The sequence below is a fragment of the Malaclemys terrapin genome, chromosome 1 (assembly GCF_027887155.1).
Source record: "Malaclemys terrapin pileata isolate rMalTer1 chromosome 1, rMalTer1.hap1, whole genome shotgun sequence".
Lineage (NCBI taxonomy): Eukaryota > Metazoa > Chordata > Testudines > Emydidae > Malaclemys > Malaclemys terrapin.
In genome coordinates this window covers 146,471,568-146,494,772 of record NC_071505.1, presented here as the reverse complement: position 1 = coordinate 146,494,772, position 23,205 = coordinate 146,471,568, and the positions used below count along the sequence as shown (strand labels likewise).

The 23,205-nt window shown below is 41.8% G+C and overlaps 1 protein-coding gene across 1 annotated transcript in view; it reads right to left on the bottom strand.

Moving 5' to 3' along the window:
* USF3 (upstream transcription factor family member 3) overlaps positions 1-23,205 on the bottom strand; it is a 72,990-nt gene that overhangs the window by 36,199 nt on the left and 13,586 nt on the right. Inside the window, exons 2-3 of the mRNA XM_054042706.1 lie at positions 4,448-4,568; positions 1,673-1,737 (exon numbers count right to left, since the gene is read on the bottom strand). Of these exons, the coding sequence (XP_053898681.1) occupies positions 1,673-1,719 (47 nt within the window). The 5' untranslated portion in view covers positions 1,720-1,737; positions 4,448-4,568. The remainder of the gene's footprint in view (positions 1-1,672; positions 1,738-4,447; positions 4,569-23,205) is intronic.

The window sequence follows — 23,205 nt, the reverse complement described above, 5'->3', positions numbered from 1 at the left end:
GTGTAGGATGATTCCACTAGGGACCACCTGCCCTGCACTATATGGGTGAGAAGGTGTGCTCCCCAACAGATTAGGGAGGCATCAGTTGTTACTATCAGGGATGGTGCTGGTTGAAGGAAAGGAACCCTGACACACATGTTTTTGGGCTGTGTCCGCCAGAGTAGTGAGCCATTGACCTTGATATGCATGGATAGGAATTTGTGTAAACTGTGCCTGTGAGGTACACAGACAATGCATAGTCACGCCTGGAGACAGCACAGATGCACCCTGGCATGCTTTACCACAAATGTGGCTGCTACCATGGGGCCGCTAACATGTGGCCGAGCAGCTGAAGACACGACCTGGCAGAGATCTGAGGACAGGTTCTCATAGTGGACACAAGGTTGACTACTCTCGAAAATCTGTTAGCTGAGAGGAAGGCTTTGGCCAGTATCACATCCAAGCGTGCCCCAATAAACTCCAAGTGTTGTACAGGTGACAGCGTCAATTTTTGTATGTTTATATGAAGGCAGAGATTTGAGAGAAGGTTCGTTGTCTGCTCTACGGCATGAACTGAGTCAGGTTTGGATGAAGCCTTGAGGAGACAGTCATCTAAGTATGGGAATATGACAATGCCTTGTTTGTGTAGGTAGGCTGCCACTTTTGCAAGGACTTTGAAGACGACTCAGGGGGCTGAAAAAGTCCAAAGTGAAGTACCTTGTACTAGTCATGATTGGTCCCCATGATGAATCTGAGGAACCATCTGATGATGTGAAAATACGTATCTTGGAGGCGGAGAACCAGTCTCCCTCTTCCAGTGCTGGGATAATGATGGATAGCGTAAACATCTTGAAGCGTTGCAGTTTGACGAATTTATTGAGATTTCATAGGTCTAGGATTGGTCTCCGCCTGCTGGATTTCTTTTGGATCAGAAAATAATGGGAATAAAAACCCTTCCCTCTGTGTTGGGTTGGGACGGATTCTATGGCTCCCATTTGCAGATGGTTTATTTCTTCTCATGGAAGGTGTTCATGAGAGGGGTCCCAGAAGAGTGACGGAGAAGGGTGTGGGCAGGTGAACTAGATAGGAATGGGATGCAGTATTCTTTTTTGATGATTTCCAGGACCCACTTGTTCAAAGGGAAAGAGCTTCCCGGTAGGGAAGGGCAGGCAGTGGGAAAGACATATTCTAAGCTCAATACTAATAGGGAGGGAAGAACAAGAGATATATATATATATTTTTTTAAGGGGAAGACGACAATTAAAGGAAACTACTAATTACTAAGCTAAACAGGTAAGTGTACTATCTAAAGACTCAGAGGCTCTGCTCCAAATTCTATCCCAGACCAAAGGCGGTTGAGAAAGAACTGAGAGTGGTTGGACCACACAGAGCTATATATAGATCCCGCTCACGACGCAAGACGGGGAGGAGCACATGTGCAGTCCAACGGACAATGCTACCAAAGATCTCCAACCCCAGGTGCAGAGGGTGCTGCTGCACCTACAGTGGAGTAGCCATAGGGACATCACTCAAAGAAGATTTTGCCTGTATGCTGCCCTGTAGATAATCAGAGGACTTCACTTAGGTTGCTAAGGTATGTTTTCCTTGGACAGATGGCCTAGCAGTACAGCAGAGGCTCTACAGAGTTTTCAGCTGGCCAACACGTTCCAGTCAATTGGCCACAGATACTTACCGGTGCTGTTTCTTCATAGGAGTCTCATTCTCTGTCATCTCTGGCATGGTTTCAGAGAGAAGGGCCTGAAGAGGAATGGGCAAAAGAATTAGCAAATACAGATCTCCCCAGAACCCTATTAGCACAAGAATGTGTCAGCTCAATCTTTAAGGTTTCAACTATAAGTGCAAGATCTATTTGAATGAGCCAAGAAGTCCAGCACCTTGATTTAGCACATCTTTAGTCAAGAGCACATCAAAAGAGTAAGTGCGGTCCCTGTAGTGCACTGTTGCTATATGCGTTGAACAAATTTCCATTCCCTGAGGAGTGTGGCTTAAAAAAAAAAAAAAAGTATTCCCATCTGTTCAGAGAAGCAACTAGGAAAATTACACCAGTTGGTTACTGGGGGCAAGGGTGTGTGTTTTGAATTCTTCATGAGATACTCACAGAAGAGATGATGAAACTGGACAATCTTTCATTCTAATATGTGTACAGTTCCCAGTTTGAATAAAGCGAATAATTGCTGAGCAAAGTAACAAACTAGATTGAAAATATTTTATTAAATAAAAAGTATATCAGTGGCAACGTGGTTTTTCTTGTCCGCTCTTGTTTTTGTACAGATGATATATAAAAGCACTTTATTGCTGTTTCTTGGTTTAGTCTAGTAACTAAGTATCAGACTCCTTTTGGGCATTACTGTGGCAAATATACAGAGCTGAGCCCTGGTATAATTAGACAAACAAACAAACAAACAAACCCTATATCAGTATACAGTTAAGGTTGCTACAAATAGTATACCGTGTTCTCAAAAACATCAAAGTCAGTAAAAACAAAGTTAAAATATGACAACATTTCCCGATGTACAACATGACTTTACAAATAACCTTTCCAAAGATTGACTACAAGCTGTGCAGTTTGTACTAAGACCATTAAAAATGTTAAGACGACATGATAGTATGGTTACGTGAATTTGAAGATGAAGTTATGCCAACATGGCTATTTTATTTATATACATTATGTGCAATCCATACGTGTGTGTGTGCGCGCCAGCCATTATGGAGAGCATTATGGAGAGGAAAGATTTTAGAGATTGTACATAATGTGGAATGTGCTATAGATGACAGCAGGAAGATTATTTCTTACAGAATTTTTTGTAACATTCTTTATTCTCAAAAAAATATGTTTTATGTATGTTTCTGTGTTTGTATGCAGGGATGTTTCCACTAACCTGTAAATGAAGTGGAGATGTCAAAATGTATTCAAAACTACATTATTAATCAATTAATGTTGACATTAATTAAAATAATTCTTAGCTATCAGTTAGTTTCCAGTACCTAGTCTCTATTTACATTCAATTCTAAAAAACAACAGGATAGGGGATTTCCCCAGGCCTCTGTTCACCCATTTTAAACCCTACCCAAGGGTCTTTGTTGCAATTACATTCTCTCTGAAAAAAACAAAAAGAACTCCCTTTCAGGCTCATCAACATTGCCTTTTAGGGATTTTCTATGCACAAACTGGAACCAATATAACCATTTGTAGTTAAGTCAATGTTTTACTGACTTAAATCAAAATTTGGGACTCAATCTGAAATAAGAGTGTCTACATGCAGACTTGCACCGAAATAACCAAAAGGTGTGGCTTACAACCAGTTTAGTTATTTTGATTACAGGTTCTGCAAAAACAAGCCCTTAGTTAGCTTGAAGGATCAATATGAAGAAATGTAATACACACATGCCAACATGCAGGAAAACAGCACTCTGCTCCATACAGTGAGAGTTGTGTGGTGAGCATTTGCGGATTCAACAGCAGTAAATCTTCTTTGTCCCCTTCAAAAGAACCAACACAAACCCAACTGTCTATTCTCAGAATCACAGCTGCAGAATCAGTCAGTTTCATGATCTCAATAGGACTTTTCAAAATTCCTTGACCATGAAAAAAATTACTGTGCAAGGAATCTGGGTGACCTGGGTGTTAAAAACAACCAAATACAATAATGGGCCAGACCGTGTTTCCCCTTGATATATACTATTGAAGGTGGGCTCAACCATCTTCACAGCATTGTTCCCCCTGAACCAGATGAAGTACAGACCCCTGAACTCTCTACACAGTTCAGGAGTCTGCACTTGGGGAAGGGCAGCGTCTGGGCAGGAGGAGTGAATAGGCTGTAATGTGCAAACACATTTAAATTAATTTCAACAATTTTTAAAGTTAAGACACTTCTGAAGTTTCTGTGTCTCAATGAACACTTGGTTAGAGCATGGAAACCCATAAAGTGAAACAAACTAGATGATAAAGTGAAACACCAAACAGGTATGCACTGACCAAGTAGAGGGACATGCAAAAAAGCAAACTGAAAAAAATACTGAAAAGTCAACTACATTTATTTAAATCATTTCAATTAAAATAAGAAAAACAATCTTAACTGTATCTTTTTATCTTGTCATTTTCTTGGTAGGTGAAAATCCTTTACCTGCTGCACGATGGCCCCAAATGAGCAAAATACTTAAGCAGATGAACAGTCCCTCTGCTTCAGAATTTGGCACATGCTTAAATACCTTGCTGACCTCTATCCCCATATTTGGTTACTTTACACCCTTTTGTTGGGCTTCATCCCCCTTTTTATATTAAGTCACAAAATTGGCCTCTAAAGGAGAAAGGAGTATGCTACAAAAGGGTACTTGAGATGGATTTAGGAAGTAATGTGTGAAACCCAGAACACGGTATCTCATATTATCAACTGGGTATGGTATCCAGTAGATTTTGGGTTGTGCTAACACCCTTTCACCCACCAACCTGTAGCTGGAATTCTTCACATGAATTCTCAGACTCCTCCCAGCTTCACCTCACATCAGTTTCTGATCCAGACACATCAGGTTCCACTGGCAGACTTCTTATGCTTAACTTTTTTTTGTTACTATATAGGAGGAAAAAAAAGTTATATTAAATTTGGACACCAGGCAATGTTAAGTTTCTGTAACTTGACCCTGATGATACAAGTAAGAAGATTGCATAGTCTAAAAGTCAACCATCTAAAGAGTGCCAAAGTTTAAAACTGTATACATGAGAAAATTGAGGGAAGGCATACAGAGGTACTGTAAAAAAAAAATCTGAAGAAGTGGGTTTTTTTTACCCACGAAGGCTTATGCCCAAATAAATCTGTTAGTCTTTAAGGTGCCACCGGACTCCTCGTTTTTGTGGATACAGACTAACACAGCTACCACTCTGATACAGAGGCACTGTATTTACTGCACACAGAAATGAAGTTCGGACTCTAAGCCTCTTATGTCCTAAATAGTTGATTGAACAAGAGACCTATGCTTATCAAGACAAGCAAGAAAAATATATTCTAGCTCTGAAAGTTGTACATCTCTAACATCCTTTCCCTGAGCATGAGATGGATACAGGGAATACCACCATCCTGTGGAGAAAAATACAAAAACAAAACTGAGATCACGTCTAGTTGGATCCAATTAGATCCACTTCTGCAAAATTCCATACACCTTCAACTCCTCAGTCAGACTTGATGGTGCTCAGAGCTTCATAAAGTTGCACCCTTAATTACCTCTAAATCAAGTTTCCAGTGTTATCATATCGGTATTATACATTACCCAACTCCAGCCCATCCAAAATACAGACATCAAATGACTTTCCTATCCCAAATATCTGAGCATGTCGCACCCTCTTTGAAGATCTCCTCTGGCTTCCTCTTCTCCATTCATTGTATGATTTCTTGTTGTTATCAAGATTCTTCTTGAGAACATTCTGCCTATAATTTGAGAAGAATCCACCCAGTTTTAAAATTCTTCCACAGACGCTGAAAAGTGTTTTATTTATATAAACACCTGTGGCTGGCCCACGTGAGATGACTCTGGCTTGTGGGGCTTGGACTGCAGGGCTACAAAATTGCAGTGTAGACAATTGGGCTCAGGCTGAAGCCAAGGCTCGGCTCCAAGACCCTACCTTTCACAGGATCCTATAGCCTAGGCTCCAGCCCAAGCCTGAACGTCTACGCAGCAATTTTATAGCCCTGCAGTTCAAACCCTGTGAGCCCAAGTCAGCTGCAGAATTATATTGCAGTGTAGACATATATTAGAGTAAGAGTTTGGAAGTCTGAGAACATTTCCCTAATGTTAATGTTTTTTCTGAGGCCTGGTCTACACTACAAACTTAGGTCGGCATAAGCTGCGTTAACTCGATCTAATAATGTATACGTCTAGACAACACAGAGTCCCTTCTGCAGACCTAAGTGGCTGTAAAGTTGCTTTCTGTAGTCCACCTCCATGACAGGCATAGCATTTGATTCGACATCCACAGGTCGACATGAGGATAGTGTAACCACTGCGTTGTGCAATTCGAATGAATTGGTCTCCAGGAGGTATCTCACAGTGCTCCACTGTGACTACTCTGGAGAGCACTTTCAACTCCACTGCACGTTAGCGAGGTACACAGGAAGCGAACAGTCATTCTGGTGCTGCCCCAAAGACATGCCACTTCTATGAGGAGCTGCATGCGATTCTTGGCGGCGATGCCACCACTACCCCAAAATGCTCTGAGAATACTTCCCAGGAGCCCTGGGTGTCCTCAAACAAGGAGGAGGAGAAGGAGAAGAATGTGAGGCAGGCAAGGAGAGGATCCATTCTCCCCAAGAGCTAAGAACTGTTTTAACCCTTGAGCCCATCCCTTCACAGGACCAGTTGGCGGCAGAGCATGATGCAGGGGAAGGCACTTCTGGCAAGTACACATTTCCAATCAAACTGTAGGGGTTACATGCTATTATTTTCTATGTTTAAACTGAACAAAAAAGTAGGTGTCATGGGTATCAGTGGCCACTCCAGCTACGCAGAGGGTGCTCTCCGAAAAACACTGTTTACGTGCATGGGGATGGCCTGGGAATCCTCCATTGAGATCTCTAGGAAGCTTTCATGGAGGTACTCTGCAATCCTTTGCAGAAGATTTCTGGGAAGGGCTGCCTTATTTCGTCCACCATGGTAGGACACTCTCCCGCGCCACTCCTGTATTAACTCTGCTGGCATCACTGCAGCACACAGCATTGCAGCTTAAGGACCAGGTCTGTACATGCTTGAGCATCTGCTCCCCTGTTGCCTCTGTTATCCTCAGGAGAGTGATATCGCATAGGATCGCCTACTGAAAACGGGGGAAGTTTTGAATGCTAGCCCTTAAACCGCAAACAATTCAACAAGTAATCCGCCCTGTTTGGTGAAATCCGGGTCACACAACCACACTTTCCCAAACATGCCGTGGTTGTAGTTGGAAGAGATCACTGTGTATTGCAAGCAGCATGGGGGGGGGGGGGAGGGAGCAAAAAAAAAAAAAAGGAGGTGGGGGTGGCGGCTTCCTGTTTGTCTCCCTCCCCCCCAAACCCAGTGCTGTTTTTGTAAAATACAAACTATTTGGGGGGCTTTACACTGGTGCCTGTCCTCAAGGACTATCCATGTTGCTACGGGAAAGGGGGCTTTTCTCAAGTTCCAACTTGTGATCCCAAGGATGTCTTCACAAAAACATGAGCACAAGACCTCTTGCCCATGCCTCATGGCCTTACTCACCATGGCTGGAGCAGCAAACCTGCAAGTTGCAACAGCCAGCAGTTGTGATTACGTTGTTGCTTGCAGTGAAGTGAATTGAGGGGTGGTGTTTTTTTTAATAAAAAGAATTAACCTTGCCAGAAACATTGTCAATGCTACTCTTGTGCTTTGTATTTCTTGAAGCTGAAACCTTGTCCATCGGCACATCCTCCAGACCGGGACAGAGACTTTCCCAGATTAGAAGGCAGAAAAAGGAGACTCAGGAGGACATGTTCAATGAGTTAAAGCACGCCTCCAAGAGTGACAAGACAGAGCTCAGAGCATGGATGATGACACTGTCTGAGAACATGGACACAACACCAGAGGAGGGTACAAGGACAAGAAGGCGCCCATTCCCACACCTTTGATTGTTATTGCTGTCCATCTGTAAGCAAGTTTTCCTTGTTTTTCCCCCCACAGTTTTATCAGCCCTTTTGCTCCAGGTTATCTTACTTTTCTTTGCTGTCTCTCTGTGTTGGTGTGCATAATAAAACTTCACGGATTGAGGAGAAAAGGCTCTTTATTCATTCAACACACAGTAATTAGTGGGGGTGGAGTTTACAGGGAAGAAAATGCACTGGAGGGGAGAGTTTGGTAAGGTACAACACCAATAAGTCTCACGTTACTCTGGCTCATTGCTGAAACTTGTTTTCAAAGCCTCACAGAGATGCAGAGCCCCCCACCCCCAATGTGCTCTTCTTATTGCCCTGGAGTAGTCTGGCTGCTCAAAATTGGCCGCCAGATGATCTGCCTCAAACCCACCCCCCCCCAACAAACTTTTCTTCCTCTGTGTGCTCCATAATATCTGAGAAACAACAGGCAGCAATAACAATGGGGTATTGCTTTAATTGACGTCTAACCTAGTAAGCAAACAACGCCAGCGACCTTTTAAACATCCAAAGGCACATTCCACCACCATTCTGCACTTGCTCAGCCTATGGTTGAACCGGTCCTTACTGCTGTCCAGGCTGCCTGTGTATGGCTTCATGAGCCAAGGGAGCAAGGGATAGGCTAGGTCTCCGAGGATCACGATTGGCATTTCAACATCACCCCTGGTTATTTTGCAGTCTGGAAAGAGAGTCCCTGTTTGCGTCTTTCCTAAAGATGTGTATGTCATACACTTTTCCCAACCATCTCACATTGACGTAGGTGAAACGGTGCTGGTGATCCACCAGAGCTTGCAACATGTAGTAGGTCCGCGCCGGGCTCTATCCTCCGGGACGGAGGGGCGCCACACCGACTCACTACAGCACAGACAGTCAAAGCTCAGGCCCCTTTACGCAGGGGCTGAGCGACCCACAGTTCAGGGGCTCAGGCCCTCTGGTGCAGGGACTGAGCACCAGTACAACAGTGAGTTTCATAGGCCCAGGCCCTGGATCAGGGCGGGGCACAAACAGTCACAGCTCAGGCCCTTTGGTGCAGGGCTGAGCAACAGTCAGTTAAGGGGCTCAGGCCCTCTGGTGCAGGGGCTGAGCAACAATACACTTTGGAGGCGGCCCAGGTTCCTACCTGAGCGTTGGGTGAGGGGGAAGCCTGCCACCCGTGAGCGGGGGTGACAGGGGGGGACGCAGGCCCACCCACTCCACTGCGTCCCAGCCTGGGGACCTAGCAGCAGTTACTGCCGCTGCTGGTCAGTGGGGTGTCCTGACCGAAACACACTGACATCGGCTCACATGTCTCTGCAGCCTGACCGGGGTCGGCTACCCCTGGGCTACTTCCACGTTCCCCCTCAGGGCCTACCTCGTTAGTGACGCCGGGTTCGGGTCAGTCCAGCAGCATTGGTTCCTCTGGTGCGGGACTTGGGGGCAGGTCCGGCAACTCTCTACCAGGGTAGCGGGCCCGGGGCAGGCTTGGCCAGTCCTCCTCGGGGTAGCGGGCCTGGGGCAGGCTTGGCCAGTCCTCCTCGGGGTACCTGGCGAGAGGCAGGCTCGACCGGCGTGGTGGGGTAGCAGGTGGCTCGCGGCCTACGGCTGTCTCCCAAGCGGGAGCTCGGCCCGGGACGTCTGCTCTCTCTGCTGGCCTGGGCTCCACTGAGCTCTGCAGGTGGGCTTTTATACTTCCGGGTCGGGGCTGTGACCTCGGAGGGGCGGGCGCTGGACCCGGTGGCTCTGCCCACGTTGGGGTTAGGGGAAGTTCGGCCCTATGCGGGACAGAGGGGCGCCACACCGCCTCACTACACAACACCATTGAGAAGTACTCCTTTTGGTTTATGTACTCTTTGGCAAAGTGGTCTGTTGCCACAATAGGGATATGTGTTCTATCGCCCCACCGCAGTTAGACAATCCCATCATACAAAACCATCCACTATGTCCTGCACGCTACCCAGAGTCACTACCCTTCTTAGCAGAAGTCTGTTGATAGCCCTATAAACTTGGATCACAACAGATCCCATGGTAGATTTACCCACTCCACATTGATGCCCCACTGACCGGTAGAAGTCTGCATTGGAAGTTTCCACAGAGCTATCATCTCTCGCTTTTCCACTATCAGAGCAGCTCTCATTCTAGTATGGGGAAAGCTCTTCACACAGTTCCTGGAGAGTGGCCTTATACATTTGAAAGTTCTGCAGCCACTGCTCATCATCCCATAGTTGCATAATGATGCGGTCCCACCAGTCAATGCTTGTTTCCCAGGCCCAAAAACGGCACTCAACCATGTCAAGGTGATGCATGATGGTCACCAGCAACTGCGAATTGCTCCGCTCTAGGTCTTCCAGCAGGGCTGCTTGCATAGCATCACATTGTTCCATGCAGCAGCTCCTGTATTGGCTGTGTAAATACTGCAGGATAAGGCGCAAGGTGTTTGTAATGCTCACAACAACAGTGTACAGCTGAGCGGGATCCATGCTTATCGTGATATGGCGTCTGCATGGGTAACCCAGGCTTACGAAAAAAGGCACAAAAAAGACTTGGTTTGTTTGATGTTGATTTCAGGGAGGGAGGGAGGGAAGGAAGTAAGTGCATCATGGGAGGCTAATGCCATTTCCCATAACCATCTGCACCAACATTTTGGTCCCATAAAGCATTGCAAGCCCAACCCAAAATTCCACTCCATTATGTGCACTGTGGGATGGCTACCCACAGTGCAGTGCTCATGCGTTGATACAATCTCTGCTAGTGAGGATGCACTCTGCCGACACAATGAGCGTAGTGTGGACATGCAAGATCGACTTGCTTAAATCAGAGGCTTGATGTCAACTTATATTAAATCGACTTAACTTTGTAGTGTAGACATGGCCTAAGTTTTGCATTCCCTACTTTGGTACTGTCTATTCCCATGACTATTTCTTGAGATAACTTAATCTCTCTCAGTACAATTACATTTTGAAAACATTTAAATACTTTCTATTAAGAATTCTGTGGTTGAGTCCATATTAAAGGGATGGTATCACAACCTGTTATTAAGGTTGCCCCACACTTCCAAATATAAGACCCTGTTTTCAGTTGCTTACAACTTTGAAAAACCTAAACTGTTTGGGCTGAAATTTTCCATGCCGGATGTCTGCCTCAGGCTCACATTTTCTCAAAAATTTTTAGCCAAAATGGTTCAGCCATGTCAGAGAACAAGGCTAGGAAAAATATCTATTGTTTTGTTGTTAAAGAAATTCTTGAGACTTTTTTTGAACAGCTCCAGCACCCCCATGTTTTGAAGCAGGGACTTGAAATTTCACATGGGATTGGCCTTTGTGTCAGGGATGCCATCTTTAAAAATCTGTACAGATCTAGCCAAGTTATAAGCTTTTGAAAAATGGCAGCTTATACGAGCTCTTTAGAGACTTCTATTTTAACTTTTAAGAACTCTGAAGACTCCATCCTCACTCAGCATGCTCGATCCCTTCACAGCTTCTGTGCTTGTTCAGATGGTGTCTGTGCCATACTCCACAGAGTGAGTGATCATTCCAGCCCAGGCCTACAGGGGCTCAGAAGAACTTTCCCTGTAATAGCTGCTCCAGGGCAGGGTGGAGCCAAGCACTGGAACTGAGAACAGAGAGCCTGTCTCTCCTATGCTCTCAATGACCCATCCCCTCCTCCAACCCCAGCTGGCAGCTAGGCTGCCTGAAGGAAGGAGCCATCAGATTTGAATGCATAAGGGAGGGAAAGGAGTAAACTGAGACAAGGGTCCGATGAGCCAGGGACCGGAGTGCTGGTGGGTGAAATGTCCCACCCCCATTATTATTTCTTTTCATTTTGTCTGGCAGATAAGTTATTCAGGGTATCAATGTTTTAAATTCTACTGGGAAGATGGGGCACTGTTGTGCAAGAATGTTAGTGGATGCCATCAAACATTTCTTTCATCTTTAGAGGATTATGTGACTGAAGTTGCTTGGACTACTAGCCAGATGCCAGGGATCCATGTATCCCCCATTTTCCAATTCGTGTTTCAATTTTCACCAAAATAAACAGAGTTCTACCAACTGATATGTATAACATTCCCCTAAATTTTGGAATTGATTGGATGTGGTGTTCAAAAGTCTTCTGTTGCGTCCAAACAGAAAAATGCTATCAAGTTTAACACAGGATTTTGCACTTTTGGCCAATGATTAAAAGTATGTGTAAGTTTATATTTCTTATTCTCCAATTTAAATCTTCCCGTACTCATCCAAAACCCAATTTTTTTCACATCCGAATTTGTTCTGAGGGTTACCATAGAATTATCTGTTTAAGGTGAGAGTTTTTAAAGGCCTGCAAGAATTAAGCACAGGGTTGTCAATTTTGGTTGAACGTATTCCTGGAGGTATCACATGACAATCTTTAATCAGATTAATTTTTAATTCCTGGAGACTCCAGAACAATCCTGGAGGGCTGGCAACCCTAAACAAGCAACATTCCCGACCCCTCCACCCCCTCAATATTTCCAAGTGTTTTTATTTGTAGCACATAGAAAAAGTAAAAGACACAAGGCAGCCAGTTAACACATATCGCACACCATCTTCCTAAACAATTCATATGAAGTTCATTCCAGATTTTGGCTTCCTCCTGGAATTTTTGCAGAACAGGGAAGTTAATCTTATAAAGTGTGTCTACTGTGTCAAAAAGAACAGGAGTACTTGTGGCACCTTAGAGACTAACAAATTTATTAGAGCATAAGCTTTCGTGGACTCTCTAAGGTGCCACAAGTACTCCTGTTCTTTTTACAGACTAACACGTCTACTGTGTCAGTTATACATAACCGTAAGTGTTTTATTTTTGTAGAGGCCAATGAGAAATTACAGCAAGTTTTGATTTTCACTGTAGTTTCTTGCTTCACATTGATAGGCAATAACACTGTATTTTGCCTCATATCTTACAACCCAAGACATGACTAAGGCTAGCAAGTCCCTGGAGAGGTACAAGTACTGAAGATAAGGGTTATGTAAGATATAATAAAATGCCATCTGCACAGATGGTGTTTTTGTTCTATGGTTTTAGTTTTGGGTCGTATAACATTTATAGTAAGACCAGACAGCTGCTTTGTAACTAGAGCAAATAAAAGTATTGAACTTGCACATTCTCATTTTGCTCCTCTTTTAAGGGATTCACTTACTAGAACACCATCTTTCTGAGTTCAGTATAAGGCATTCACTTGTTTTGTAAAACTGGACATTTTGTGCAAATCAAGCTATTAAAAATGGTCACTCAACTCAGCTCAAGGCCTTCTCTGCATCAACAGATAAAAAGAACAAATTCCTGTTTCTTCAACTGATTGAATGGATGCAATTCAACATACATCATAGGCTGGCTTTATAGCCATCCAGCCCTGGGGTTTTCTAAAGCATTAAGGTGTTCATTCATAGCCCTTTAAATCTTGGCTCTAGATATTGGGTCTTTAATTTAATTGAATAATCTTCTGCTAGAAATGACAGAGGTGGTTTTTACAGGATATGGTGTAGGGGAGTAAATATTAATTTTGCCAACACCGTAGGACTGATGTATAAATGGGATATTAGTCCTGAAAAGAGGATTTAACTGATCTAAAGTCACTCATTCCCCCCTTCCTGTTTTGACAAATTACCTTCTTATGAGCTCTCCTTCTCAGACAAAAATCCAGAATGTTATCACTGTCTCACTCTATCATAAAAAGGTTATTGTAGCTAGCTTTATTTTGTATAACTTTTCACTCAATAATATAATATATTATCCCTTTAAATTTTATATGTGCTCTGTACTGCTTTTGATTTAGCATATCTTTGTGAAGAGCTTCCAATTTTACAAAATAATTCTTTCCATTTGTTTGATATAGCTAATAATTTAAAGAAAAAAACAATCTTCCTCAGATTACTGCTTAAGCTGTTTCACAAGGAGCAGCATCACTTGTATCTTCCACTTAATTCTTTTTTATATATTTGAGTGCATCTTTTTTTAAATGATTTTTAAATGATGATTCCAGTTCTATAATAGAGTATCATTTTTATTTGTATCATTGTAATGGCTAGAAGAGCTACTCATGAACCAGGACTCTCACTGTGCTAGGTACTGTACAAAAAAAGAAAAAGACTATCATTTAATGTCCAGCGCTTGCCTTATTTTTCCTCCTTACATTCTGTAAAATACCCCAAACAGGGGCATGATCTGTTACAATAATACTGCTGATACCAACTTCACACATTTTATATAGATTACCTTAACCATTGCAGACTGTGAACACTTTTAGAGCATGAGCACTGATTACTCAAACAAAAGGTCAAGTTTTCTCTCGTAGATGTAGCTCTCTCTACATATTCACTAACTACATTACAGTGATGGTTTTTGAGTCTTTTATTAACATGTTCCCTTCACTCAATGTACTTTTTGTTGTTGGTGGTGTTGTTAAAGCAAACTATCTTTAGGTGTGGAATCTAACTAAAATCCACTATCGTAAATGAAATACTTTTGAAATGCATGACGAGATTCAGCTATATGTTAACTATGTTGGACTTTTTTAAATTGGGTGTACACAGATTTAAAAGGTTTCAGAGTAACAGCCGTGTTAGTCTGTATCCGCAAAAAGAAGAACAGGAGTACTTGTGGCACCTTAGAGACTAACAAATTTATTAGAGCATAAGCTTTCGTGGACTACAGCCCACTTCTTCGGATGCATATAGAATGGAACATATATTGAGGAGATATATATACACACATACAGAGAGCATAAACAGGTGGGAGTTGTCTTACCAACTCTGAGAGGCCAATTAATTAAGAGAAAAAAAAACTTTTGAAGTGATAATCAAGCTAGCCCAGTACAGACAGTTTGAGAATAAGTGTGAGAATACTTACAAGGGGAGATAGAGTCAATGTTTGTAATGGCTCAGCCATTCCCAGTCCTTATTCAAACCGGAGTTGATTGTGTCTAGTTTGCATATCAATTCTAGCTCAGCAGTCTCTCATTGGAGTCTGTTTTTGAAGTTTTTCTGTTGTAATATAGCCACCCGCAGGTCTGTCACTGAATGACCAGACAGGTTAAAGTGTTCTCCCACTGGTTTTTGAGTATTTTGATTCCTGATGTCAGATTTGTGTCCATTAATTCTTTTGCGTAGAGACTGTCCGGTTTGGCCAATGTATATGGCAGAGGGGCATTGCTGGCACATGATGGCATATATCACATTGGTAGATGTGCAGGTGAACGAGCCCCTGATGATATGGCTGATGTGATTAGGTCCTATGATGATGTCACTTGAATAGATATGTGGACAGAGTTGGCATCGGGGTTTGTTACAAGGATAGGTTCCTGGGTTAGTGGTTTTGTTCAGTGATGTGTGGTTGCTGGTGAGTATTTGCTTTAGGTTGGGGGGTTGTCTGTAAGCGAGGACAGGTCTGTCTCCCAAGATCTGTGAGAGTAAAGGATCATCTTTCAGGATAGGTTGTAGATCTCTGATGATGCGCTGGAGAGGTTTTAGTTGGGGGCTGAAGGTGACAGCTAGTGGTGTTCTGTTATTTTCTTTGTTGGGCCTGTCTTGTAGGAGGTGACTTCTGGGTACTCGTCTGGCTCTGTCAATCTGTTTTTTCACTTCAGCAGGTGGGTATTGTAGTTTTAAGAATGCTTGATAGAGATCTTGTAGGTGCTTGTCTCTATCCGAGGGATTGGAGCAAATGCGGTTATATCTTAGAGCTTGGCTGTAGACAATGGATCGTGTGGTGTGTCCTGGATGGAACCTGGAGGCATGTAGGTAAGTGTAGCGGTCAGTAGGTTTCCGGTATAGGGTGGTATTGATGTGACCATCGCTTATTAGCACAGTAGTGTCCAGGAAATGGACCGCTTGTGTGGATTGATCTAGGCTGAGGTTGATGGTGGGATGGAAATTATTGAAATCATGGTGAAATTCCTCAAGGGCTTCTTTTCCATGGGTCCAGATGATGAAGATGTCATCAATGTAGCGCAAGTAGAGTAGGGGCGTTAGGGGACGAGAGAACACTTTAACCTGTCTGGTCATTCAGTGACAGACCTGCGGGTGGCTATATTACAACAGAAAAACTTCAAAAACAGACTCCAAAGAGACTGCTGAGCTAGAATTGATATGCAAACTAGACACAATCAACTCCGGTTTGAATAAGGACTGGGAATGGCTGAGCCATTACAAACATTGACTCTATCTCCCCTTGTAAGTATTCTCACACTTATTCTCAAACTGTCTGTACTGGGCTAGCTTGATTATCACTTCAAAAGTTTTTTTTTCTCTTAATTAATTGGCCTCTCAGAGTTGGTAAGACAACTCCCACCTGTTCATGCTCTCTGTATGTGTGTATATATATCTCCTCAATATATGTTCCATTCTATATGCATCCGAAGAAGTGGGCTGTAGTCCACGAAAGCTTATGCTCTAATAAATTTGTTAGTCTCTAAGGTGCCACAAGTACTCCTGTTCTTCTTTTTACAGATTTAAAAAGGGAAATATCTAGGTCATCAACAGTTGCCTAAGGTAAGTATGTTTCTATACTCACTATCAGATAAGACCTGCATTACTTGAACTGGTAAGGAAAGAAGCCCCTTTTGGTATTTTCCCCATTACAAAAAAAGAGAAGACATAGATTTCCAGTCTAACCTTTTTTCAGCCCAGTTTATGGTCCTCTAGGAAGATGAGTTTCTTGTATACTTGCAATATCTGGCTGCAATTTAAAAAAAAAAAAAGATAGCTGGGTATCTTTTTTCCCCTGCCCCTTTCCTGGATTATTAGATAGATTAACATTAAATTAGACTATTGCATAAATCCAGTGTGTCTGCATTATGTGGTAGAATCGGGAAGAGGTAAAGTTTTCCTTATTTCCCAAAACCTTTAGGAGGAAAAAAACCTCCATTAACAAGATTTAACAACATTTTAAATGGACATGCCTACACTTAAACCTCTTCAGGGTCACAGCTGAGGGTAGAAACTACCTATGCCAATGGGAGGAGTACTCCTGTGAGGGAAGATAACCTACCTGCCTGAGAGGTGGTAGCTAGGTCAACAAAAGAACTCTTCCATCAACCTGGCACTGTCTACATCAGAGATTAGGTTGGCATAGGGATTTTTCATACCCCTGAGAGATGAAGTTATGCCGATACAAGTAGAGCAGCCCTTAGATATTGATACAATTAGATACTGAACAATCACTTTTTCCCTTCTCATAACAATTGCCTTTATTTAAATAAAGTTTTAAAATATTGTAACAAATAAAAAATGTACACAGCTGTAGTAGCTAGATGTTGTATAAAAATATTTTAAAGTAAGAAAATAAAGGAGACACTGGTGCTTTTAAGAGCACAAATGAGCTCTTCTCATCTAGCTTCTGTTAACAATCACACAGTTGCTTAAATCCATCTTGATTTTCCACAAGCTGCAGAAATGGCATCAATTCCTCCAGATTATTAAAGAGTTTAAATGGATTCCAACAAAAGGCATGATACCATTATCTTTTTGTCTGAGGGAAAAATTGTCTCCTTTTATAATTAAAGTTTTCTTCCCTAGCTAATTTTAAGATTATTTTGGAAGTATGAAGAATTTTATTATTGCTCTTGGTGGTTTGATCATGTGATTTCAAAAAGGTGCTGTAGTGGGTTCATTCATCTAAAAAAAATAATGGTGTCATATTTGCTTAAATTACGAAAAAGCAACTTCACTCCTTCCTCTTCTTCAGGAAGACCCACTGTTCTTACAATAGCTCTTGTTCTATCCTCTAAGCTACCTAAATTTTCCGAGATCCTAGAAATTTCAGTTGAGTTTTACAGATTTAACCTTGGGGTGAAGCTTCTTCCCATTCAGTGTTCAATGTCTGAAAATCTTGTGGAAACCACCCATACTAGCTCTAATATCTACATTTTAATGAAGAGAAGTCATTTTGCTCAGTAGGAAATATATTGCCTTTCTGAATTTTTTTTTTTAGAATTTTGTGTTTTGCAGAATTTGGAAAGACAAGGAGGGGGTCAATTCCCCATCACAGCTGTCTAGTCAATCTTTATTTTTCCTTACTTCCCTGAGTTCTTAAAATTTGCCATATTTATATTTGATGACCCAGTGAACCCTAGTAATGCATTCTTAGTCCCATTCAGCAGAGTGATCAGCCCTCTGCTACCTTGGGTGACAGTGTGTCACAGCCTCCAGGATCATCAATTGAATGACAGGGATAGGTGAAAACTCCATCGAGGACAAAAATTTGTGAACGATTGCTTCTCCACCTCTCACTTTTAACACAGATGATTAACAGCATCTCTCACTGCAGGTTAATGGAAAAAAATACATAGCTGGGAGAACCCCCCCAAAGAACTGATGAAATCTTCCCTATTTATATAGCTTTTAAAAATAATTTCGCAATACATTAAAAGTCAGTCAATCAAGCTGAGAATAACTATACTAAATGACTATTTTTGAAGTGACAGATTCCAAAGCCACAAGGGCCCATTGTGATCATCTAGTCTGACCTCCTGTATAACACAGGCCATAGAACTTCCCCAAAATAATTCCTAGCATAGATCTTTTAGAAAAACATCCAATCTTGTTTTAAAAATTGGCAGTGATGGAGAATCCACCACTACCACTGGTAAACTGTTCCAAAAATCTGAAGGTACATAACAAAGTACACCTACCAAAAGTTGCTGAGCTATTCAACACCGACATTAAGCAAGGTGGAAAATCCAGACTTCAATCTAGACATGGCATAACATTTTCAAAAGCATTTAAGTGACTTAGGAGCCCAAGTTAGTTTTTGTCTAACTCTGCATATATGTTAGGCCTTGTTCACATTGCAATATTTTAAACGATTTAATGGCAAGTGAGATGTTTTCAGTACTTATATGATTTTCATCAGCAAACAACAAAGCAGAAGTCTGTAGAGAGTAAGCTCACAAGACCTGCAATTTGCACCTGTGCATTGCTAAGGAAACTGGTAAATTTCTAGGTCAGTAGTGGTCTTCTCTAGGATAGCTTTTCACTGTTGTGTCTGAAATGAGTTTGGATTGTTCCAGTTGAGTCTGGAGTGGTCAGATGCTCCCATTACTAATGATGACAAGGAAATTACTTTTTTAAAATTGAGTTTGTGGGGTTTTATTTATTTATTTGTTTAGCTTCTTCATGATAGATTAACTTTCACTGTCTCTTATTGGATCGTCATTTACACCAACTCTCTAGTTATAGAATTTTCCAGATTACATACTGCATGCATTTTGAGAAAGACCCTTTTCAGTCCTCTTTATACACAATTAGGAAACAAAAAAAGTGCAGGGACAGGATCACTTTTTTAAAATAATGAAAATCAGCATCTTTGGTAACAGCAGCAAAGGTGCCAGGCATGGACAAGGTTCCTCAGTATTCACAGTCAATGTTTATCTGAATCTCTAGAGATGATCATTCCATGAAATGGTTTAGGTGAGGATTTCCAAACTTTTTAAAGCTTATACTTCCCTTCAGAAAATGAAGCCAATTAATCCTCCACCTTCAACTCCAGCATATGTTAAATGTCTACTCACAATGTTAATTAAAATTATAAAATATTTTAAAATATGTCCTTACATTTTTATTTTAAGGAATGATACTCAATTAGAGGTTAGGAAAGGTCAGAATTTCTTTTTGGAAAATATTTTATTATTTAACACTCTGAAATAGAACACTTTCAAGTTTACAATAGCAGCAATAACTATAAAAAAAAAATCACTAGTAGGTAGCAACATTTAGATGGGTAACGTGTTAAGCAACCCTCTTGTGAAGCTTCAATCCAGGTTGCTGCATGTGTGCAGCAGATGGTAGAAAGGAATCGCCTCCTCACCACAGCTGGCAGGCATGCACCAAAGTGATGGATATTATTTGGTAAATTGTTTGAATCTTCATAAAATGATATCTTCTCCTTTTCTTATAAGCTTTGATCAACTGTAAAATACTGTCCTTGGCTTCTGAGTTTGCATTCACTAAAATAAATGGTGGAGTTGACACCTCAGAGCTATTATTTCAGACTCTACAAACTCAGAGACCTGGTCTACAAAACAGTTTTGTACCAGAGACATGTCTGTATTGGTTACACACTGGTCACATTTGGAAGGTTCTCTTCCCAACTGCAACAGCTGGACACTTGGACCTTTTTCCCTTTAAGTTTTGCTGGCATAGTTATGTCAGTGAAAAAGCCACACTGCTAACAAATAAAGCTATGACACTACAACTCCTAGTGTAGAGGCAGTTATTCTGGCAAAAAAAGGGTCCTTTGGAAGTATTGCTTATTTAGTCTAGAGAACTGTCAAATAAAGATATACAGAAAAAAGAATTCTTTTTGGTGAGAATTTAACTTCCAATTTTTAAAGGATGCCTTTTTGCCTCTAACAATTTTGTTCAATAACAAATTTGTTCCACCATTTACCATGTTGACACTTTTTTGGTCCGCTTACTTTAAAAAAAAAATATTTAGGGATTACATTTAGTTTGAGCTTCTATTATGGTATTTTAAATAGTCTCCATGCAGCTTGCACACATTTCACCCTTGTGGCTATTCCTTTTAATTTCTGTTTAACTAACTTCTTCACAAGAGTTGCCTCTCTTCCCTTGTGGATTCCAGGACAGGCTGCTCCAAGAAGCAGTCATTTACGGAATGTATACATTTTATTTCTGAATCCATTACTCAAGTGAAGTCACTGAGAATAATTGAATTCACCCATTATTACTGTGTGTGTTTTCTGCCTTTGTGAAATGTTCAGGAAGAATAGAAAGGCTACAATTACCAGCATGTTAACGGTCAGGTAGCATATTCCTACTGCTATACACTTATTGTTCAAACATGGAATTTCTATTACTAGTTTGAGTTAAGATTTTTATTTTGATTCTAGGTTCTCTTTCCCCTATAGTGCCACTCACCCACTAGCACTTCTACCCAGGACATGAGTAAGGCTACTTCTCTAAACAGCACAGAAGGTTTAATGCTTTACACTCACACTCCAACCCCCTCTATCTGCTGGAAATAGAGGCATACTCTTTATAGTCCATAACATGAGACAAGTTATATTCTGTGTGCCAGGGAGTCTGATATATGTACTGATGATCAGTTTCTCAGGGCCCAATATCAGGTCGCTGTTTAATACTGAAGATCTGCACCAAGATCTTTATACAGTGATTTGCTGCAATCGCTGGCTGGAAACAAAGCAAGAATGGTGTAGGGTATCCACATAAGAGATGAACTAGCTCAGGAGCTAAGGTCAGATATCTTATTTTAAATAAGGTGTGCTAATCTTGTCTCTCCTGAAATAAAAAGACTGTCTTAGACAATAACTTAGATGCTGGAGTTTTGTGAGGGCTGTAATTGGCCCTTCCACTTGTTTGCTTAAAATCATGTTTCTGAAGGTTTTTAAGGGACAGCTGCTGGGCCCTGATAAATGATACCAATGAGAGTAGACGTGTATCCCTTTCACTTGAAAGGAGGAATAATGTGGCATTTGTGAACACCATGTAGAAATGCAGAGTCCAAAACGGGAGTAACTCTACTGGAAATGCTTCTTCTTGTATCAGAAGCTAAAGTATCTCTAGGTGACTCTATAGTCGTATCTTCACTAGATCTCTAGAAGGTTTATTTTCACATTCTAAAGTTTTGGGAAGAGAACACCGTAATGATAGATTTCTGTATTTCCATCTGAATACCAATCTCCTTATGGACTTGAGACCCAAGATCTAAAACAGACTGCATGATACAGTTTCTCTTTGTGAATCCATAGAATCTTGTGCCCTGTTCAAAATAGCCGGCTCTACATAGAACTGGTTGCATCACTGAAGCATGTGGAAGATAGACTATTGCATTCTTCATCTTCTGATGCTATGAAGGGTCTTGATGATGTGTTGGTTTATTTCAATATACTTTTGGGAAAGGATAAACTTGTACCTGGGACAATGAGGGAGTTCTATTGAACTTCCTTCCCGGATTATCTCAAGCACCCATTTTCCAAGGTGGTTTACTCCCAGATGAGGGTTCATGCTGAAGCACCTTCCCCAGAGGGACAGGGAAATCTGTCCAGACTTGGAATGAAAACAAACACACAAACACACATTTTGGGCTTGGATGGCTTGCCAGAGAATCCCAGCAAGAGGATACCATTGCTGTCTTTCCTGAATGTGTAGTCTCTAGGCTAGAACCTGGAGAAGCCATGGCTTCAAATGAAACACCTGCTGAGATAAGGTAGTTTGAAGAGTCTCTCACTGAAAGGAAGGAGGAAAGTCTCATCTTGTCTAAATCCTTAAGCTTCAGCAACTGCTCTATGTCTATGCTCTCCAAAGAGCTTACCCTTCCAAATTTTTAGTTACCAGTTTAGCCTGCAATTCCAATTTCTTCTAGTGACACCATAGTTGCCTGAAGGACACACCTTTGTAGTTTTAAAAGTACAGCAAATCAAAGATGAAGCTTCGGTCCTGAAAAAGCTGCAAGGGAACTAAGTTTATAGTCAATTTTACATAGGGTTTTTAGGGCATAATTCCAATGACCTCCTAGTTGAGCACATACCTTCACAATGGGAAAATGAAGCCAAAACTTTCAAAGCTGAGGTTGCTGTATCCAAGTTTACCTTAAGTGATGATCTTATTCTCCTGTCTGTAGGTCTGGCTAGAATGGATCCTGAGCTGGCAAGACTATGTCCTTTACTAAGGAGATTACAGCAGGCTTAACTTTAAGTAGAGTAAGGAAGACCATTTAGTCCCTGGGTACAAAAAGATCTTGATAAAAAAATTCTCACTGCACCTTAGTTACACCCACATAAATCATGTAAGGAACAATTACCAAGTTTTGTTGTTTCACCTTCTAAAAACATAAGTACCTCCTATAAAGTTAGGCCCACATTTGTACTTGGTTCTGAGAGGCTTAACTGAGAGTCTGAGCTATCTCAAAGTCCCAGTATTAGAGATTTCTCCTACTCTTTAGATAGGTTTGCCAACTTTCTAATAGCACAAAAACGCCTGCCCTGCCCCTTCCAAGAGGCCCCGCCCACCCCCACCCTCGCTCACTCCATCCCACCTCCCTCTGTCGCTTGCTCTCCCCCACTCACTTTCACCAGGCTGGGGCACCACTGACTGGACTTTTAACGGACCGGTTGGCAGTGCTGACTGGAGTTGCCAGGGTCCATTTTCGACCAGGAGTTCTGGTCGAAAACCAGACACCGGACAATTCTATCTTTAGAGGATCTAGAGGGGAGACTTTTTTCATAAGAGTGTTTAAAACTTTGTACTATCCCTTAAAAGCCAATTATGAGCAATATCTTTCATCAGTCCATGCGCTGAGCCCCTGAGAGAGGGCTTGTGAGGGGGAAAATGCAGTACAAGGGAGACTGAAAAGACAGTCTGAAGGCATGTAACTTGCATGTTTCCTAAGGAAGATAGTAGCCACTTTGTGACCCCCTATGGAATCCTCAGAGGTTATACGGGAAGAGGAAGGTTCATCTCTAAATCACTATCCTAAACTCCCTGCCGCTGAGTGGGGACAGATCACACACAATGAGTGAGCCAGAGCTACTGGAGATAAATGACTCATTGGTATCAGAGAGGTCACTGGACCTAGCACCTTCCATAGCAGCTGAGGCCTTGCAGGT